This window comes from Hyla sarda, chromosome 8 (assembly GCF_029499605.1).
Source record: "Hyla sarda isolate aHylSar1 chromosome 8, aHylSar1.hap1, whole genome shotgun sequence".
Taxonomy (NCBI): Eukaryota; Metazoa; Chordata; class Amphibia; order Anura; family Hylidae; genus Hyla; species Hyla sarda.
Window position 1 is genome coordinate 121,903,331 of NC_079196.1, and position 19,959 is coordinate 121,923,289.

The 19,959-nt window shown below is 41.3% G+C and overlaps 1 protein-coding gene across 3 annotated transcripts in view; it reads right to left on the reverse strand.

The window, feature by feature from the left end:
• Positions 1-19,959, reverse strand: part of PTH2R (parathyroid hormone 2 receptor) — a 525,422-nt gene that overhangs the window by 229,685 nt on the left and 275,778 nt on the right. For all 3 annotated transcript variants that reach the window (XM_056535219.1, XM_056535218.1, XM_056535217.1), the window contains one exon: positions 18,520-18,586. In XM_056535219.1, the coding sequence (XP_056391194.1) occupies positions 18,520-18,586 (67 nt within the window). The remainder of the gene's footprint in view (positions 1-18,519; positions 18,587-19,959) is intronic.

Consider the following 19,959-nt stretch of genomic DNA (forward strand, 5'->3'; position numbering starts at 1 on the left):
CAATAAATGGATCAGACCTCAAGGGAAGGATGGCTAAATGGATAGTTGATATGTTGTAATTGTGATGCAATATAATGATGTATTATATAATAATACAACTCAGGGATATGGCTGGTAAAATAGGTGTTTTATTAACTATTAATAATGTTAAGTAATTTATTAACATTAACAACATTAACAATAATGGATGTACCCAAAACCCCAAGTAGGGCCCTTGCTATGGGATTGGTAGACAAGATGTTTATGTGACAATAAAGTATGTGTTCATATAATACATACAATGAAATACAAGAAATATAAAATATAAAAATAGTAAGTAGATTATACTTAAATCATAAAATATCTTAAAATTCGACTTCATGAGACATTTAAAAAAATAGTTGCAGTGCTGGAATGCATACGATAAACTTATTCAGGATAGGTGCCGGGCGGAAGTTATATAGCAAGTTAAATGTGGTAAATTGGTAGTAAAAGTGCATGTGCAGGTTGGCACGGGCGCTAGAGTTTGCAACGCGGCTGGCCTGTATAACCTGCGATCTTCTGTAATAGAAAGAGATGAACAATGTGAAAAACTGCGTCCGACACACTGTATAGATCACTGTATAGAGAAGCGAGAGTGTCCTGTGGCTGATGGTGGCGTCCTCGTGCAGTGCAGTCTCTTCTGAGAACATAATACATTAGCAGTGGTCCAAATAGCCAAGGAATGCAGCGCTTGTCAATGAAGTTTGTCAATAGTGAAGGTGGCACGGTCAGACTGTTACAGTCTGGGGGCAAGGTCAGATGCATTTCAGGGAGACCCCTTTATCAATGGCAGAATAGTGTTGGTGATGTGAATGTGGTCTTATATAGAGTGCCATATTTGATTGGCATCTGGGTTGTTTTGGAAAAAAGGAAAAGGTGGCATCTAGATTGAGTATAGGAAAAAGAAAAAACTAAGAATAGTGGATTAAACAATTGTTTGGAAAACTATAACTGAATTAAATAGATAAATAAATAAAGAAGTTACATATATTATGAAAACATAGGCACAATGGCTGTTGACATAGTAAATAAATAAATATATAATGAATAATATAGGTAAATACCAGCTTAATCTAACAGTTGTATGATGATAAATTAATATGCAGTCTGAGGATTGGATGTGTAGTATAGAGACAGATGATCAGCAAAGGGGACATTTGTGGTGAATTAAAAAATAAAATAAAAATGAAAATAAAAATATTAGTAAAAATAAAATGAAAGTAAAAATTCAAATAAAATGAAATAAAAGTAAAAATAAAAATAAAATAAAAAAAAGAATAAAAATAAAGATAAAAATAAAAATACAAATAGAAATGAGTACCTGGTGATAAGTACATGGAATCGAGTATAAATGGAAAAGGACTAAAGATACATGTAAATTCAAATAAAAATACAAAAATATATAAATCAATAAAAACAATTGTAAAAAGGATTTTTTTTGTTTCAGCTCTGGACATCTTTGACACAAAACCTTCCCCCTGTTCCAATCTTTCTTAATGTGTTGTATGCCAAAGAATTTTAATCCTGATGGGTCTTTTTAATGGTATTCGGCAAAGTGGGCAGAAAGGGGATGTTTGTCAGTACCTTTTTTTTGATAATATATACATGTTCAGATTACATGTCTTGTTTTGAGTGTTCTTTTTGTGTGTCCTATATACTGTCGGTTGCATTCACACTGTAGGATGTATATAACCTGTTTGGAGGTGATGAGATCATTGATCTCCCAATTGAAGTTGTTAGCTGTTGAGTGTACTAATGTTGTTGTTTTGGCGAAATGTGTTATTTTGCAATTCAGGCATTTTCCGCACAGATGAAAACCTTTAGCCAGGTGTCATTTTTAGATTTGTGTGAATTTTGTACTGTCGGTGCAATTGCGAGGCCCAGATTCAGAGATTTTGTGTAAATATTTTCTGAATTGGAGGTATTATGGAATGAATGATTTTATCTTGTTGTAAATGAGACCAGTTTTTCTTAATTATTGCTTCTACTTTTTTGTGGTCATTTTTGAAAGGTAGGATGAGTCATATTGTATCGTCTCTTTGTTGTATGTTTTTGGGACTGCTTGTGAAATAAGATGTTCTATCTTGTAGTGCTATTTTGATTGTGCTGTCTGTAAGATTTTTGTTGGATACCCTCATTCTTTGAATTTGGCTGTCAGTTCTTCTGCTTCTATCTGGAATTGTGTTGTATCTGTGCAGTTACATTTAATCCTTCTGAATAGATTTTTTTTTGTCAAAGATGTCCAGAGCTGAAACCAAAATTATATAAGAATTAGAATCATAAGAACTCAGAGGCCTGAACTCAGAAATGGAAATTTTTAGACTTCTTTAGCCATCCTTTTCATGATAATTTTATTGATTTATATATTTTTTTTATTTTTATTTTTAATTACATGTATCTTTAGTCCTTCTTCATTTACACTCTATTCCACTTATCACCAGGTACTCATTTCTATTTGTATTTTCAATTTTATCTTTATTTTTATTCTTATTTTATGTTTATTTTATTTATATTTTAATAAAAATGTTTACTAATATTTTTATTTTTATTTTCATTTTTATTTGTATGTTATTTTATTTTTAACACAGTACATATGTCCCCTTTGCTGATCATCTGTCTCTATACTATACATCCAATTCTCAGACTACAAATTAATTTATCATCATACAACTGTTGTTGTGGTATTTCCCTATATTATGCATTATATTACCTGGCGTTGCCTGGTTTTTCCTTTCTAATCCTTGTTGGGGAGGAAAATAAACAAAGGAGGAAGCTTTTGACTTCATATCCCATCCTCATATAATGTTGTCATATCCCAACCCCAAATCCCATCCTCATATTCCGTCCTCATATTCCGACCTCCTATCCCATCCTCCTATCCTGTCCTCCTATCCAGACCTCCTATCTTGACCTCCTATCCTGACCTCCAATCCCGACCTCCTATCCCGACTTCCTATCCCGTCCTCCTATCCCTTCCTCCTATCTCGACCTCCTATCCCATCGTCCTATCTCAGCCTACTATCCCGACCTCCTATCCCATCCTCCTATCTCGACCTCCTATCCCAACTTCCTATCCCGACCTCCTTTTCCTGACCTTTAAACAAAAACCCTGACACTCACAAATGGGGGTAGTTAAGGGTTAAATTAACTATCCTATATTTTAAGTTGACATATAAGTAACATGTGACCAAGTATTATCGAAATATCTCCAGCCGTTTGGAAGTTATGCAGTAACATACATTTCCCATTGACTTGTATGGGACTTTAAACATAAACCCTGCCCATGGCAAATGGGGGTGAGTAAGGGTTATATCACCTATCCTATACCTATTCCTATGGCGTTGCCTGGTTTTTCCTTTCTAATCCTTGTTGGGGAGGAAAATAAACAAAGGAGAAAGCTTTTGACTTCATGTCCCGTCCTCATATATTGTTGTCATATCCCAACCCCATATCCTGTCCTCATATCCCGACCTCCTATCCCGACCTCCTATCCCGTCATCATATCTCGACCTCATATCCCATCCTCATATTCCGACCTCCTATCCCGTCCTCCTATCCCAACCTCCTATCTCGACCTTCTATCTTGACCTCCTATCCTGACCTCCTATCCTGTCCTCCTATCTCGACCTCCTATTCCGACCTCCTATCCCGACCTCCCATCCCGTCCTCCTATCCCGACCTCCTATCCCGACCTCCTATCCCATCCTCCCATCTCGACCTCCTATCCCGGCCTCCTATCCCGTCCTCCTATCTCGACCTCCTATCCCGACCTCCTATCCCGACCTCCTTTTCTCGACCTCCTATCCGACCTCCTATCCCGTCCTCCTATGCCGTCCTCCTATCCCGTCCTCATATCCAGTCCATCTGTCCCAACCTCCTATCTCGACCTCCTATCCTGACCTCCTATCCCGACCTCCTTTTCCCGACCTCCTATCCCGACCTCCTATCCTGACCTCCTATCTTGACCTCCTATCCCGACCTCCTATCCCGACTTCCTATCCCATCCTCCTATTCCATCCCCCTATCCCGACCTCCTATCCCGTCCTCCTATCTCGACCTCCTATCCCGTCCTCCTATCCTGTCCTCCTTTTCCCGACCTCCTATCCCGTCCTCCTATCCCGACCTCCTATCCCGTCCTCCTATCTTGACCTCCTATCCCGACCTCCTATCCCGACCTCCTATCCCGACCTCCTTTTCCCGACCTCCTATCCCGACCTCCTATCCTGTCCTCCTATGCCGTCCTCCTATCCCGTCCTCCTATCCAGTCCATCTGTCCCAACCTCCTATCTCAACCTCCTATCCCGACCTCCTTTTCCCGACCTCCTATCCCAACCTCCTATCCCATCCTCCTATGCCGTCCTCCTATCCCCGTCCTCCTATCCCTTCCTCCTATCCTGACCTCCTATCCCGTCCTCCTATCCAGTCCATCTATCCCAACCTCCTATCTTGACCTCCTATCCCGACCTCCTATCCCGACCTCCTATCCCGACCTCCTATCCCGTCCTCCTATCCTGTCCTCCTATCCCGTCCTCCTATCCCGACCTCCTATCCCGACCTCCTATCCTGTCCTCCTATCCCGGCCTCCTATCCCGGCCTCCTATGCCGGTTCTCCTATCCCGCCCTCCTATCCTGACCTCCTATCCCGACCTCCTATCCTGACCTACTATACCGACCCATAATATGTGTACCAGGTATTGAAATGTCTCCAGCCATACAGAAGTTATGTGAGAACATACATTTCCCATTGATTTGCATGGGACTTTAAACAAAAACCCCGACACTCACAAATGGGGTTAGTTAAGGGTTAAATTAACTATCCTATATTTTAAGCTGACATATAAGTAACATGTGACCAAGTATTATCGAAATATTTCCAGCCGTTTGGAAGTTATGCAGTAACATATATTTCCCATTGACTTTTATGGGACTTTAACCTCTTCAGGACCCATGACGTATGCATACGTCATCACACCCTCGGTCTTAAGGATCCATGACGTATGCATACGTCACGTCTTTTCCTGGTCTCACCCGGCGGAGATCGGCAGCGGATCCCTGCTGAAATCCTTCAGCAGGGATCCAGGGCAAACGCCGAGGGGGGCCATGTATGCCCCCCATGTCGGCGATCGCCGCAAATCCCAAGGGAAATCACCCTTGCGATCTGCGGCGATACCGGGCTGATTGGGTCTCTGGGACCCGACCGCCCGGTAATTTCGCATGATCCCGGCTGTCACAGACAGCCAGGACCATGCTGAAGACTAGGAGCGAGGTGGCAAGCCTGCCACCTCCTCCTATACCCTGCGATCTGTTGGTTAGTTAACCGACCAGTCGCAGGAGGGGGGCGATTACTTCCTCCCGTCCTGCCCGGCCCCTTGAAGTCCGGAGAGGACGGGAGGAAGACCGGAGGATGCGGCGGGGGACGGGGGAGTGCTGGGGACCGGCCCCGGTACTTACCTCGTCCCTGAAGACCCGGATCCCGGCGAGGAAGATGGCGGCGGCGGCGACAGGTGAGTAGATCTTCAGCTGCGGTCGGGCCCTTTACAGCAATGCACGTCGCCGTAAAGCGACATGCATTGCTGTATTGGGACCCTATATACTACAACTCCCAGCATGCCCAGACAGCCCTTGGCGTCTGGACATGCTGGAAGTTGCAGTTTTGCAACATCTGGAGGTCCACAGTTTGGAGACCACTGTGCCCTTTCAGATGTTGCAAAACTACACATTCTCAGCATGCCCTTACTGTCCAGGCATGCTGGGAGTTGTAGTTCTGTAACATCTGGCCCTTCAGATGTTGCAGAACTACAACTCCCAGCATGCCTGGACAGTTTTGGCATACTGGGAGTTGTAGTTTTGCAACATCTGGAAGGGCACAGATTGGGAACCACTGTATTAGTGGTCTGCAAACTGTAGTCCTCCAGATGTTGCAAACTACAACTCCAAGCATGCTGGGAGTTGTAGTTCGGCAACATCTGGCTCTAAAGATGTTGCCGAACTACTACTCCCAGCATGCCTGAGAATGTTTGGGAGTTGTGGTTTTGCAACAACAGGAGGCACACTGGTTGGGAAACATTGTCTGTTTCCTAACTCAGTGTTTCCCAACCCGTGTGCCTCCAGCTGTTGCAAAACTATAACTACCAGCATGCACTGATAGACTGTGCATGCTGGGAGTTGTAGTTTTGCAACAGCTGGAGGTCCCCCCTTGTGAATGTACAGGGTACATTCACATGGGCAGGGGGCTTACAGTGAGTTTGCGATGCAGCAAATTTTGCGCGGCAGCTCAAACGCGCAGCGGGAAAATCGCTGTAATCCCCGGCCCATGTGACTGTACCATAAAAACACTACACTACACTAACACAAAATAAAATAAAAAGTAAAAAACACTACATATACACATACCCCTACACAGCCCCCCTCCCCTCCCCAATAAAAATGAAAAACGTCTGGTACGCCACTGTTTTCAAAATGGAGCCTCCAGCTGTTGCAAAACAACAACTCACAGTATTGCCGGACAGCCGTTGACTGTCCAAGCATGCTGGGAGTTTTGCAACAGCTGGAGGCACCCTGTTTGGGAATGACTGGCGTAGAATACCCCTATGTCCACCCCAATGCAAATCCCTAATTCAGGCCTCAAATGCGCATGGCGCTCTCGTTTCGGAGCCCTGTCGTATTTCAAGGGAACAGTTTAGGGTCACATATGGGGTATCGCCATACTCGGGAGAAATTGCCTTACAAATTTTGGGGGGCTTTTTCTCCTTTCACCCCTTATGAAAAGGTGAAATTGGGGTCTACACCAGCATGTTAGTGTAAAAAAAATAAATTTTTTACACTAACATGCTGGTGTTGCCCTATACTTTTCACTTTGACAAGAGGTAAAAGGGAAAAAAGCCCCACACAATTTGTAATGCAACTTCTCCCGACTACGGAGATACCCCATATGTGGGCGCAAAGTGCTCTGGGGGCGCACAACAAGGCTCAGAAGGGAGAGTGCACCATGTACATTTGAGGTGATTTGCACAAGGGTGGCTGATTGTTACAGCGGTTTTGACAAACGCAAAAAAAAAAAAAAAAAAACACATGTGACCCCATTTCGGAAACTACACCCCTCACGGAATGTAATGAGGGGTGCAGTGAGAATTTACACCCCACTGGTGTCTGACAGATCTTTGGAACAGTGGGCTGCGCAAATTAAAAATTTTGTACAGCCCACTGTTCCAAAGATCTGACAGACACCAGTGGGTGGTAAATGCTCACTGTACCCCTTGTTACGTTCCTCAAGGGGTCTAGTTTCCAAAATGGTATGCCATGTGGGGGTTATTTTGCTGTTCTGGCCCCATTGGGGCTTCCTAAATGCGACAAGCCCCCCGAGCAAAATTTCCTCTCAAAAAGCCAAATATGACTCCTTCTCTTCTGAGCATTGTAGTTCGCCCGTAGTGCGCTTCAGGTCAACTTATGGGGTACCTCCATACTCGGAAGAGATGGGGTTACAAATTTTGTGGGGTATTTTCTGCTATTAACCCTTGCAAAAATGTGAAATTTGGGGGGGAAACACACATTTTAGTGAAATTTTTTTTTTTTTTTTACGTATGCAAAAGTCGTGAAACCCCTGTGGGGTATTAAGGCTCACTTTATTCCTTGTTACGTTCCTCAAGGGGTCTAGTTTCCAAAATGGTATGGCATGTGGGTATTTTTTGTTGTCCTGGCACCATAGGGGCTTCCTAAATGCGACATGCCCCCGAGCAAAATTTGCTCTCAAAAAGCCAAATATGACTCCTTCTCTTCTGAGCATTGTAGTTCGCCCATAGTGCACTTCATGTCAACTTATGGGGTACCTCCATACTCAGAAGAGATGGGGTTACAAATTTTGGGGGCTTATTTCTGCTATTAACCCTTGCAAAAATGTGAAATTTGGGGGGAAGCACACATTTTATTGACATTTTAAAAAACATTTTTTACATATGCAAAAGTCGTGAAACACCTGTGGGGTATTAAGGCTCACTTTATTCCTTGTTACGTTCCTCAAGGGGTCTAGTTTCCAAAATGGTATTCCATGTGTTTTTTTTCCTGTTCTGGCACCATAGGGGCTTCCTAAATGCAACATGCCCCCCAAAAACCATTTCAGAAAAACGTACGCTCCAAAATCCCCTTGTCGCTCCTTCCCTTCTGAGCTCTCTACTGTGCCCGCCGAACACTTTACATAGACATATGAGGTATGTGCTCAGTCGAGAGAAATTGGGCTACAAAGAGAAGTATACATTTTCTCCTTTTACCCCTTGTAAAAATTCAAAAATTGGGTCTACAAGAACATGCGAGTGTAAAAAATGGAAATTGTGAATTTTCTCCTTCACTTTGCTGCTATTCCTGTGAAACACCTAAAGGGTTAAAATGTTGACTCAATGTCATTTTGAATATTTTGGGGGGTGCAGTTTTTATAATGGGGTCATTTATGGGGTATTTCTAAGATGAAGACCTTTCAAATCCACTTCAAACCTGAACTGTTCCCTGAAAAATTGTAATTTTGGAAATTTTGGGAAAAATTGGAAAATTGCTGCTGAACTTTGAAGCCCTCTGATGTCTTCCAAAAGTAAAAACTCGTCAATTTTATGATGCAAATATAAAGTAGACATATTGTATATGTGAATAAAATAAAATAATATTTGGAATATCCATTTCATTACAAGCAGAGAGCTTCAAAGTTAGAAAAATGCAAAATTTCCAAATTTTTCATAAAATTTTGGGATTTTTCACCAAGAAAGGATGCAAGTTACCATAAAATTTTACCACTAAGTTATAGTAGAATATGTCACGAAAAAACATTCTCGGAATCAGAATGATAACTAAAAGCTTTCCAGAGTTATTAATGTTTAAAGTGACAGTGGTCAGATGTGCAAAAAATGGCCGGGTCCTAAGGTGTAAAATGGCTGGGTCCTTAAGGGGTTAAACATAAACTCCGCCCCTGGAAAATGGGGGTGAGTAAGGGTTAAATCACCTATCCTATGTTTGTTGTTGACATATAAGTAACATGTGTGCCAAGTTTCATGTTAATATCTTTAGCCGTTTGGACATTTTTGTGGAACATACATACATACATACACACACACACATACATACACACATTAGCCCTGATTTACTAAGAGTGTTGGGTTCATTTCTGAGTGTTTCTTAATTTACTCCGTGTATTTTTCTCCCTGATTTACTAATGTGTCGCATGGGAAAAAAAATTGTGTTGGAAATTGTATCGCACGGTAAATTGTATATATGTCCCCCGTACAGCGCTATCATATGCCCCCAGTGGCGTATGTTATATATGTCCCCCGCACAGCGCAATGATATGCCCCCAGCAGCGCATGTTATATATGCCCCCCGCACAGCACTATCATATGCCCCCAGCAGCACATGTTATATATGTCCCCCGCACAGCGCAATCATATGCCTCCAGCAGCGCATGTTATATATGCCCCCCGCACAGCGCTATCATATGACCCCAGCAGCGCATGTTATAAATGTCCCCCGCACAGCGCTATCATATGCCCCCAGCAGCGCAATCATAAGCTCCCGGTAGCGCTATCATTGACAAGCATTCTATTAGCAGAGCATCTCTCTAGGAAGCCACTGACCCATGCTCTGCTAATGCTCTGCTTGTCAGTGGCAGCGCTTCAGAGGCATATGTGTATAGAAACGAAGTGGGGACCAGTCATATAACGTTATCTGGTCCCCACTTTGCTTCTTTACACAGTCCTCCTCAGTCCAACCACCACAGCTGCCCCATCGCCTCCCCCATCCCCGATGTTATAATCACCTGTTCCCGGGGCCGGGGGCCGCAATCCTTTTGGCTCCGGCGCTGTTGCTGTGTGCTGCCACTGTGCGCACTGACGGTGACGTTGCGTTGAGGACGTCACTGGTCATTGCGCATCGCAGAGCACAGCAACAGCACCGGAGCCAGAAGGATCGCAGACCTCGGGAACAGGTAATTATAACACCAGGGGACAAGATATATAGAAGCTGTGGGAGCCAGACATATACATTCCCCCCAGCGATTCTATATCTCTTTCCCTACCGCAGCTCTTCTATTTGAGAACCCCGCCGGGATCCCTGAATGGCTCTTCAGTATCGGCCATTCAGGGATCCCAGCGGGGAATTTGAAAATGAAAGTAAAATACATGGTACATCGCTGGGTAGCGGACCATGCCGTCCGCTCCCCTGCTTAATAACTTTTGATTGGATCGGGTCTCAGAAGTGAGACCCGATGGGATCAACCTTTTTGCCCCTGTATTACTACCCCCAACATGGGACAGACCCTGTTCCATGATGGGGGTAGGATTTAGTCAGTTTTGAGTCATTTTGGTTTTGGTGAAGAAAAACTCACAGGTTTCTCTGTGAGTTTTTCATCATACTCCGAGTGTTTTTTCTTTTTTTTGTCGGGAACACGCCCCTTTATGTGATAACCATGCCCATTTTGATGGGTTTAAAAAACACTCGGAGTGATGATATATTTTGTCAGGTTGTGCGACCAAATTTGGGTAGCATGGGCTATGCGACACAAATTTGGTCGCACAACCTGACAAAAAGAGTCGGGTTGAGGGCCATTGAGTTTTATATATATAGATATTTATTTATAGGAAGGAATTTGTCACCATCGCAACAGAATTTTTGTTGAAACACAATTATTTCATGTTCGATGGTGACTTCTTCCTTCAGACCAGGGGAGCTTCAATGGGGGCGAAATACTCGCCCTCATTTGCAAATATATATATATGTTCTACTGGGAACAACATTTCATTTTCAATTCAGAAAGCCCCTTCTTTGGAGAGATTCACTGGATAGGAAGATTCATCTACGATCTGCTGATAATTTGGAAAGGTACTGAAGAACGTTTTGAAGAATTTGTAGATTATATTAGTAATAATGACCTAAATTTGAGATTTACCTCTTATTTCAGCAGATCGTCGGTGAGTTTTCTAGACATAACATTGTCCCACAAAGATTCTAGGGTAGAAATTCTCCCCTACCGAAAAGAAACTGCAACAAATTCGGTGTTGTTGGCATCATCGTGCCATCCTAGGCACGTGATCAGCAACATCCCTTTCGGAGAATTATGCAGAACAAAAAGGAATTGTTCCGATAAGGTGCAATTCAAAAACGTTAAAAAAAAAGAAACCATTGATAGATTCAAGGATAGGGGGTATAATGATAAAGTATTACAGGAATCAGTAAAAAAAGATCAATAGAATAGATAGGAGCGAATTAACAACTTATCCCAACAGAGAAGAAAAAAGAAGGAATAGAGCAGAAGAAAAACAAGAAACAAAAAGGAAAACGTACTGTTACCTCATATAGTGTACAATTTAACCAAATAAGGAAGATTATTAATCACTATATTCCGGTCCTAGAAACAGATCCCCTTTTAAAAACTATTGTTCAGGAGGGCATTACGACGGTATCCCGTCGAGGTCCAACATTGGGTTCCACCCTTTCACCGAGTCTATTCTCCAGTAATCCTAATAAAAATAAAAATAGGAACACCTGGTTGGGTACAACAGGTAATTGGAGATGTGGGCACAGTAGATGCATAACTTGCAACTACATGAAAAAGATGAAGGTTGTGACTTCGTGTCACACAGGTAAAAGCCATATGTTAGATTACATAAATTGCAATTCCAAATCATTGATCTATGTGGCAACCTGTGTGACATGCAGATTACAATACACAGGTTGTACAACCAACTCTTTGAAGATGAGGTTTCACAAACATGTCTCAGATGGGAAAAACAATGTTGCAAATGTTTCTATGTTATCTAGGCACTTTAGAGATACCCATGCAGGTGATACAGGATCCCTGAGAGTCATGGGAGTGGAAAAAGTTAAGCTAGGTGTCAGAGGTGGCGACTTAAAAAGACTCCTATATAACAGAGAAACATATTGGATGTTTCTATTGGCAACTAGACATCCAGAGGGCCTTAATAAAAGAATGGATCTTATAGTGACATGCCCATAATTTGTTTCACAAAATTGGGATTAAATAGAAAAGTGAGTGGGTCCTGGCAGAAGAGGTGTAACAACTACAAGAAAAAGTTTCCATCTAGGCCTCAGGGTGTTAATGTTACATGTAATATCGGGGTGAGGGATCCGGCCTCCTGCAGTATTTCAGTGATTATGTCTGCCCTTACATGTGCCAGGAATAACGCAGTAGACTTGCCCGAGGTGACGCTCTGGATGCCCAGCCTGTGATCATACAATGGGCGCTCTGGCATCACCACCAATCCTAGAAGTCCTGTCAGCTGCCTGGGCACTCCACTGGTGTACGGACTGTAGGATTGGCAGTGTCTTCTGCTGCCTTCAGTATTTGGGGTGACTAAAGGTAACCCAATCTGGTTATAGAGGTGCCCGTGTAATGGTGCGGTACTATTCTTGTCTGTTTTTTTTTTTATTTTTTTATTTTTTTCCCCCCTTCATCTTTAGTAAAATTGTAAGGCTAGGTTCACATCTTGATTTACCCATCCGATTATCGGACCATAAAATTGGACGGAATCGGATTGCAAAAAATTGTATTCTGTCCGATTTTTTCCATAAAAATCTGATCCCATTTTTTAAATTAATATGTATGTTCAGTTTTGGTTGCCTGTCCATAAAAGGGACACTGCGGAGCTGGAAAGGGTGCAGAGACGCGCGACTAAACTAATATGGGGCATGGAACATCTTAGCTATGAGGAGCGATTAAAGGAGTTACAATTGTTTAGTCTTGAGAAGAGACGTTTAAGGGGGGATATGATAAACGTATATAAGTATATAAATGGCCCATACAAAAAATATGGAGAAAAACTGTTCCAGGTTAAACCCCCCCAAAGGACGAGGGGGCACTCCCTCCGTCTGGAGAAGAAAAAGTTTAGTCTAAAGGGGCAACACGCCTTCTTTACTATAAGGACTGTGAATTTATGGAACAGTCTACCTCAGGAACTGGTCACAGCAGGAACAATTAACAGCTTTAAAACAGGATTAGATACATTCCTGGAACAAAATAACATTAATGCTTATGCAGAATTATAAAACTACATCCCTTTCCCTTATCCCCTTACGCCCTTCACTTCAATTCCCTGGTTGGACTTGATGGACGTATGTCTTTTTTCAACCATACTAACTATGTAATTATGTAACTATGTAACTAGGTCCTTTGCCAGGACGTATTTACACATTTTTTTTTACTTTGTACACTATGATGGTTTTTCAACTATGGGATAACAACAATACTAAAATGCAAACTAGAATAATAAATAATTAATGAGAATAAAATATAAAATAAATAATTTAGAATAATAGTAAATACAAATGAGGAAGCTAAAATAATATTATTAATAATAAAAATAGATGATAATGAATACGATGGGGTGCCTCATAAATTAATAAATCATTGATATTAAATGGGTGACAGAAAAAATCTGGAGAAGTTTATTTTAAAACTAAAAATATAAATATTATTAATAAAATTCAAATAAATCTTTATTTATATATGGGATGTATCTATTTGAAGATGCACCTCTGACTTTTATATCTAAAAGACATATATACTTATATAAAGGACCCATTGCATACCTCATTTGTATTTATTATGAACCAATTTTCTTGGTATAATACTCCGGGGGATTTATTTTTATTTTTAGAATAGATTTTTGGCACATATATAGGCCGTGAATCCTATTGTATGCTCTATATACTTCATTTGTTTTCTTTATAAACCTGCCTATGTTTCATTATTATCGGAATCACTGAAGTCAGATGCAGGTGGGCTTCGCTCGGATGTATACAAATTTTCTTGATAATTGTGTTGCCGCGAGCGAAACGCACCTGCATCATTAATGTTAATGTGAACAGACCTTTATAGTGAAACCAGGTAGCGTACTAGTCCGGTCCAGCTCTTCCATGTGATTTAACTTTTAATGACATAAATGGTCATGTGACCAGTAATTTCAGTATTTTAATCATGTTTGTATAAGATGTGTCAGTCTATGATTAAGCCCCGCAGTGGGTGAAATGCGTCAGACCATTGTATGTCAGACCATCTGTATGTGAACTGCTTCATAAATAAAGACAAGCCTGTTTTATCTCCTACCTTGAGTGCCGGACAAAGTTCTTTGGAGATATTTATTTATTATGTCAACAGCCATTGTGCTTATGTTTTAATAATATATGTAACATTTATTTATCAACTTAATTCAGTTATAGTTTTCAAAACAATTGTTTAATTCACTATCCTTAGTTTCTTTCTTTTTCCTATACTCAATCCAGATGCCACCTTTTCCTTTTTTCTTTTTTCCCAAAAAAACCAGATGCCAATGAAATATGGCACCCTATATAAGACCACATTCACTTCACCAACAGTATACTGCCATTGAAAAAAGTGTCTTCCCGAAACACGTCTGGCCTTCACTATTGACAAACCTTATTGACAAGTGCTGCAGTCCCCGGCTATTTGGACCACTGTCTAGTGTGTGACCTCCTCAGAAGAGACCGCACTGCACGAGTACGCCACCATCAGCCGCAGGACATTCTCGCTTCTCTACACTTGCCAGGGAGATCTATACAGTGAGCCAGACGCAGTTCATCACATTTTTCATCTCTTTCTATAATGGAATATCACAGGCAACACAGGCCGGGCGCACTGCGAACTCTAGCACCCTTGCCAACCTGTGCATGCACTTTTACTACCTATTTGGATAATAACATTGAGATTACCAACGCACATTTACCGGCTTGAAGAAGCGCTTGAATAGTGTGAAACAGTCTGTCCCGGCTGTGCTCCCCACCTCCACCTTGGCACACACCTGACCATCATCGCACATCATGCTTGAATAAAAGCTAAATTTGGATGGTGAGTGCTGTCCTGTGTTCTATATCCATTCTGTTCATTTACCTATACGGACATTGAACCATCTTTTGCCACCTGTTACCCAGATTTTACTACCTTTAGTAGCTACCTCACCCTAGTCTTGTCAGTGCCGGACCGACCTGTCCCTTATACATTCTCCAACGCACATTTAGCTTGCTATATAAGCTCCAGCCTGGCACGTATTCTGAATAGGTTTATCTTATGCATTCCAGCGCTGCAACTATTTTTTTTCAAGCGTCTCATGAAGTGGCATTTTAAGATAATTTATCAGTAAAAAAGGGGCAGTATAAAGACATCAGATGTAAACTTCAAGTATCAGGAATTTTATTATTTTCAGACATTATTCCTTTATGTAGTTAGTATTGTATTTGTATTTATTCACCTTCCTGACACTTGAAGTTTACATCTGATGTCTTTATACTGCCCCTTTTTTACTTGTAAGGGGTTAATTCCTGCCGGTCACATGACCTGTGACCGGCCGCAATTACCTCACTGCCTATTTAACCCGGCCTGTAACATGCATTGGTTGTATGACTAAGAGCGCCTATAGCGCTTGAAACGCGTTACTTGTTCCTTCCATGTCCTATGGATTAAACCTGATTTTACCTGCACTGAGCTGGATCCGATCTTCATTTTCCTGATATTGGCTGATGCCGTCCAGCACCTGGATCCGTGCTCTGCTGTCTGGGGCGGGGTGAGCTGGCTTTCACCTTGTTTGCCTTAAGATAATTTATGATTTAAGTATAATCTACTTATTTTTTTTTATATTTTATATTTCTTGTATTTCATTGTATGTATTATATGTACACATACTTTATTGTCACATAAACATCTTGTCTACCATTCCCATAGCAAGGGCCCTGCTTGGGAATTTGGGTACATCCATTATTGTATGTTACCGTATATACTCGAGTATAAACCGACCCGAGTATAAGCCGAGACCCCTAATTTCAACCCAAAATCCCAGGAAAAGTTATTGACTCGAGTATAAGCCTAGGGTGGGAAATACATCATCCCCCCCTGTCATCATCCAGACCCGTCACTAACATCCTCATCATCATCACCGCCTGTCATCATCCAGACCCTCATCATCATCACCTGTCATCATCCCCTTGTCATCATCCCACACATCCCCCCTTCATCATCCCCTTGTCATCATCCCCACCCCCCTTCATCATCCCCTTGTAATCATCCCACACACCCCCCCCTTCATCATCCTCTTGTCATCATCCCACACCCCCCCTTCATCATCCTCTTGTCATCATCCGCCCTCAGTGGTCTTCAACCTGCGGACCTCCAGAGGTTTCAAAACTACAACTCCCAGCAAGCCCGGGCAGCCATCGGCTGTCCGGGCTTGCTGGGAGTTGTAGTTTTGAAACCTCCGGAGGTCCGCAGGTTGAAGACCACTGCGGCCTTCGACATCATCCAGCCCCCTCTCACCCCCCTTTAGTTCTGTACAGTACTTGCCTCTGCTCGGCACTGGTCCGGTGCTGCAGGGCTGTCCGGTGAGTAGGTCGTCCGGTGGGATAGTGGTTCCGGGCTGCTATATTCACCGGGGGCGCCTCTTCTCCGCACTTCGGGCCCAGAATAGAGGCGTTGCCTTGACAATGACGCAGAAGTACGTTGGCAATGAACGTACCTCTGCGTCGTTGTCAAGGCAACGTGACTATTCTGGGGCCGGTCCCGAAGCGCTTAGAAGAGGCCTCCCCGGTGAAGATAGCAGCCCGGAACCACTATCCCACCGGACGACCTACTCACCGGACAGCCCTGCAGCACCGGACCAGCGCCGAGCGGAGGCGAGTAGCCGATGGCTGCCCGGGCTTGCTGGGAGTTGTAGTTTTGAAACCTCTGGAGGTCCGCAGGTTGAAGACCACTGCGGGTGGAGAGTTCACTCGAGTATAAGCCGAGGGGGGTGTTTTCAGCACAAAAAATCGTGCTGGAAAACTCGGCTTATACTCGAGTATATACGGTACATCATAGTTAATAAAACACCTATTTCTCCAGCCATATCCATAGTTGTATTATTATATAATACATCATAATATTGCATCACAATTACAACATATCAACTATCCATTTAGCCATCCTTCCCCTGAGGTCTCATCCGTTTATTGTTATTTATAAAAATATAATGTTAATTAAACCGCACGGCCAATGGCGTACACATAAAAAAATCTAAATTGCAAAATTGCGTATTTGTTGTCACTTTGCATACCCTAAAATGTATAAAAAAGTGATCAAAAATTCCCATTAAAAAAATGGTACCGATAAAAACTTCAGACCACAATGCAAAAAATGAGCCCCCATACTGCACCTTATATGGAAAAATAAAAAAGTTATAGAGGTCAGAAGAGGACAATTTTAAACATTCTAATTTTCGTACAAATTTTTTTTATATTTTTAAAACAAGTAAGACAAAATCAAACCTGTATAAGTTGGGAATCCCTTTTATTGTATAAACCTACAGAATAAATATTAAGTGTACTGCGTAGAATCGGAAGCCCCGAAAAGTTACAAAATGGCGCTTTTGTTTTTTCAATTTTGCCTGACAAATATTTTCTTTCTGGTTTTGCCATAGATTTGGTGGTGAAATATTTGACAGTATTACAAAGTAAAATTGGTGATGTAAAAATACAAACACTTATATGGGTCTGTAGGTGGAAAATTTTAAGTGTTATGATTTTTAGGAGAGAAGCAAAAAACGAAAGTGCAAAAATGAAAAATGGCTCGTCCACTAGCGGTTAAATTATTTTATTTCTGATCCAAACACCAATAAAAAGTAACTAAAAAGTCATAACTATACAAAAGGGGTGCCATTAAAAAAACAACAGCTTATTGAGCAAAAAATCAACCCTTACACCGGTCCATAGGTGGAAAATTAAAAAGTTAAAGGGGTCAGAACACAGAGAAGAAAATATTTTTAACCCTAAAAACAAAACATAAATTATCCAAATTTGGTTTCATTTGAACTATAATAACATATTAACCCATAGAATAAAGTTAACATGTCAGTCTTACCGTATTGTGAACTTCTTAAAATTATTGTCCCACAAAATTTCCCAATGCCATATTTTTTTAATGTTGCCCTACATATTATTTCTGGTTTTGTAATACATAATATGATAAAATATTAAGTGCACCAATAAAAAGTACAACTTATCCCACACAAAATAAGCCATAATTTAACTTTGTCAGTGAAAAATAAAAAAAGTTATGGGTCTTAGAATGCTAGGAAAAAGAAAAGTAAGGCAGACATCAAAATTCGAAGGGTCATGAAAGGGTTACTAGCAAGCCACTGCCCATATGTGTAAAACACTTTACATCCCCTTTTATTAAATTTTCACAAGGGTAAGGGCCTATAAATATATGGGTGACTGATCTAAGCAGATGTTAGAAAGCTATGCAATATGATAGCACTGATCATTGATATTGGGGATCTGCTATCATGGTCTGTATAAGTAACAGAAAACAAGAGAAAACAATTGGTGGTACAGAGGTATCACTGTGATTGCTGTTGTCCACTAATAGCAATGAGTCCTGGCTGCAAATAACATTTGCCAAGCTCTCTGCATCTTCAGTTGAACTGTACTTTATAAACTGGTGCCTTAGGCAACAAAACTCACCCCAATAGCTGTTAATATGGGCACTTGGTAAATCCACTTGATCTCTCCAGCACTTAGCTCCCAGCATCTAAAAGAGAAAGGAAAATGAAAGGAATTATTAATGTTAGCTGTAATCTAATGTGAGAAACCAAAATACTGTATATTTATAGCCACAGTCTATAGGGTTAATTTTAATTTCAAATTGCATAAATGTGAATTTATATCCACAAGTTTCTACCAAACAAACCATCCTTGGATAAAATGATCAAATCATTTCAGTGTCTGTACCTTTCTATTGAAATGAGTCAAGTGACACAAATAACAGAATAAGCACTTTACATTTATAGGGAATGACAGTAATGTGGTTGAAAGTCTAACATTTGAAGCTTATTGTTTTACACAGATTAACAAAAATCAGTCATAAAAATAACATATTATTTAGTATGACTCAAAAACATCATTTGGAATTTGCTGTAGTCTTTATTGTAGTAACCAAATGTTTAAGGGGCTAATTACAGGTTTTAAATAAATATTAGGTGATTTATTTGGATTCCTGAGTTACTATATACTTAGTAATTATTAATAGCTTTTCGACTTATCTTCACATAGATTAAAAAGTTCACTGTAATATGGTAAAAATGTATCATGCATGTATTTAACTTTATATTATTACGTCATAACTTTAAGTTGTTATCTATTTAAAGGGCTGGCCACTTTATTGTAATAGCATTCAGAATACTGTAATAGTAAGGTTATGTCATACACTGCTCAAAAACATAAAGGGAGGACGGAGATAACACTTCCTACATCTGAATGAACAACTGAACTAATCGTATGAAATACTTTCATCTTTACATAGTTGAATGTACTGACAACAAAATCACACAAAAATGATCAATGGAAGTAAAATTTATCAACCCATGGAGGTCTGGATATGGAGTCACACACAAAGTGGAAAACCACACTACAGGCTGATCCAACTTTGATGTAATGTCCTTGAAACAAGTCAAAATGAGGCTCAGTAGTGTGTGTGGCCTCCACGTGCCTGTATGACCTCCCTACAATGCCTGGGCATGCTCCTGATGAGGTGGTGGATGGTCAACTGAGGGATGTCCTCCTAGACCTGGACTAAAGCATCTGCCAACTCCTGGACAGTCTGTGGTGCAACATGGCGTTGGTGGATGGAGCGAGACATGATGTCCCAGATGTGCTCAATTGGATTCAGGTCTAGGGAACGGGCGGGCCAGTCCATACCACGTCCAAATGTCTTCCTCTTGCAGGAAATGCTGACACACTTCAGCCACATGAGGTTTAGCATTGTCTTGCATTAGGAGGAACCCAGGGCCAACCACACCAGCATATGGTCTCACAAGGGGTCTGAGGACCAATGGCAGTCAGGCTACCTCTGGTAAGTACATGGAGGGCTGTGTGGCCCTCCCAAAGAAATGCCACTCCACACCA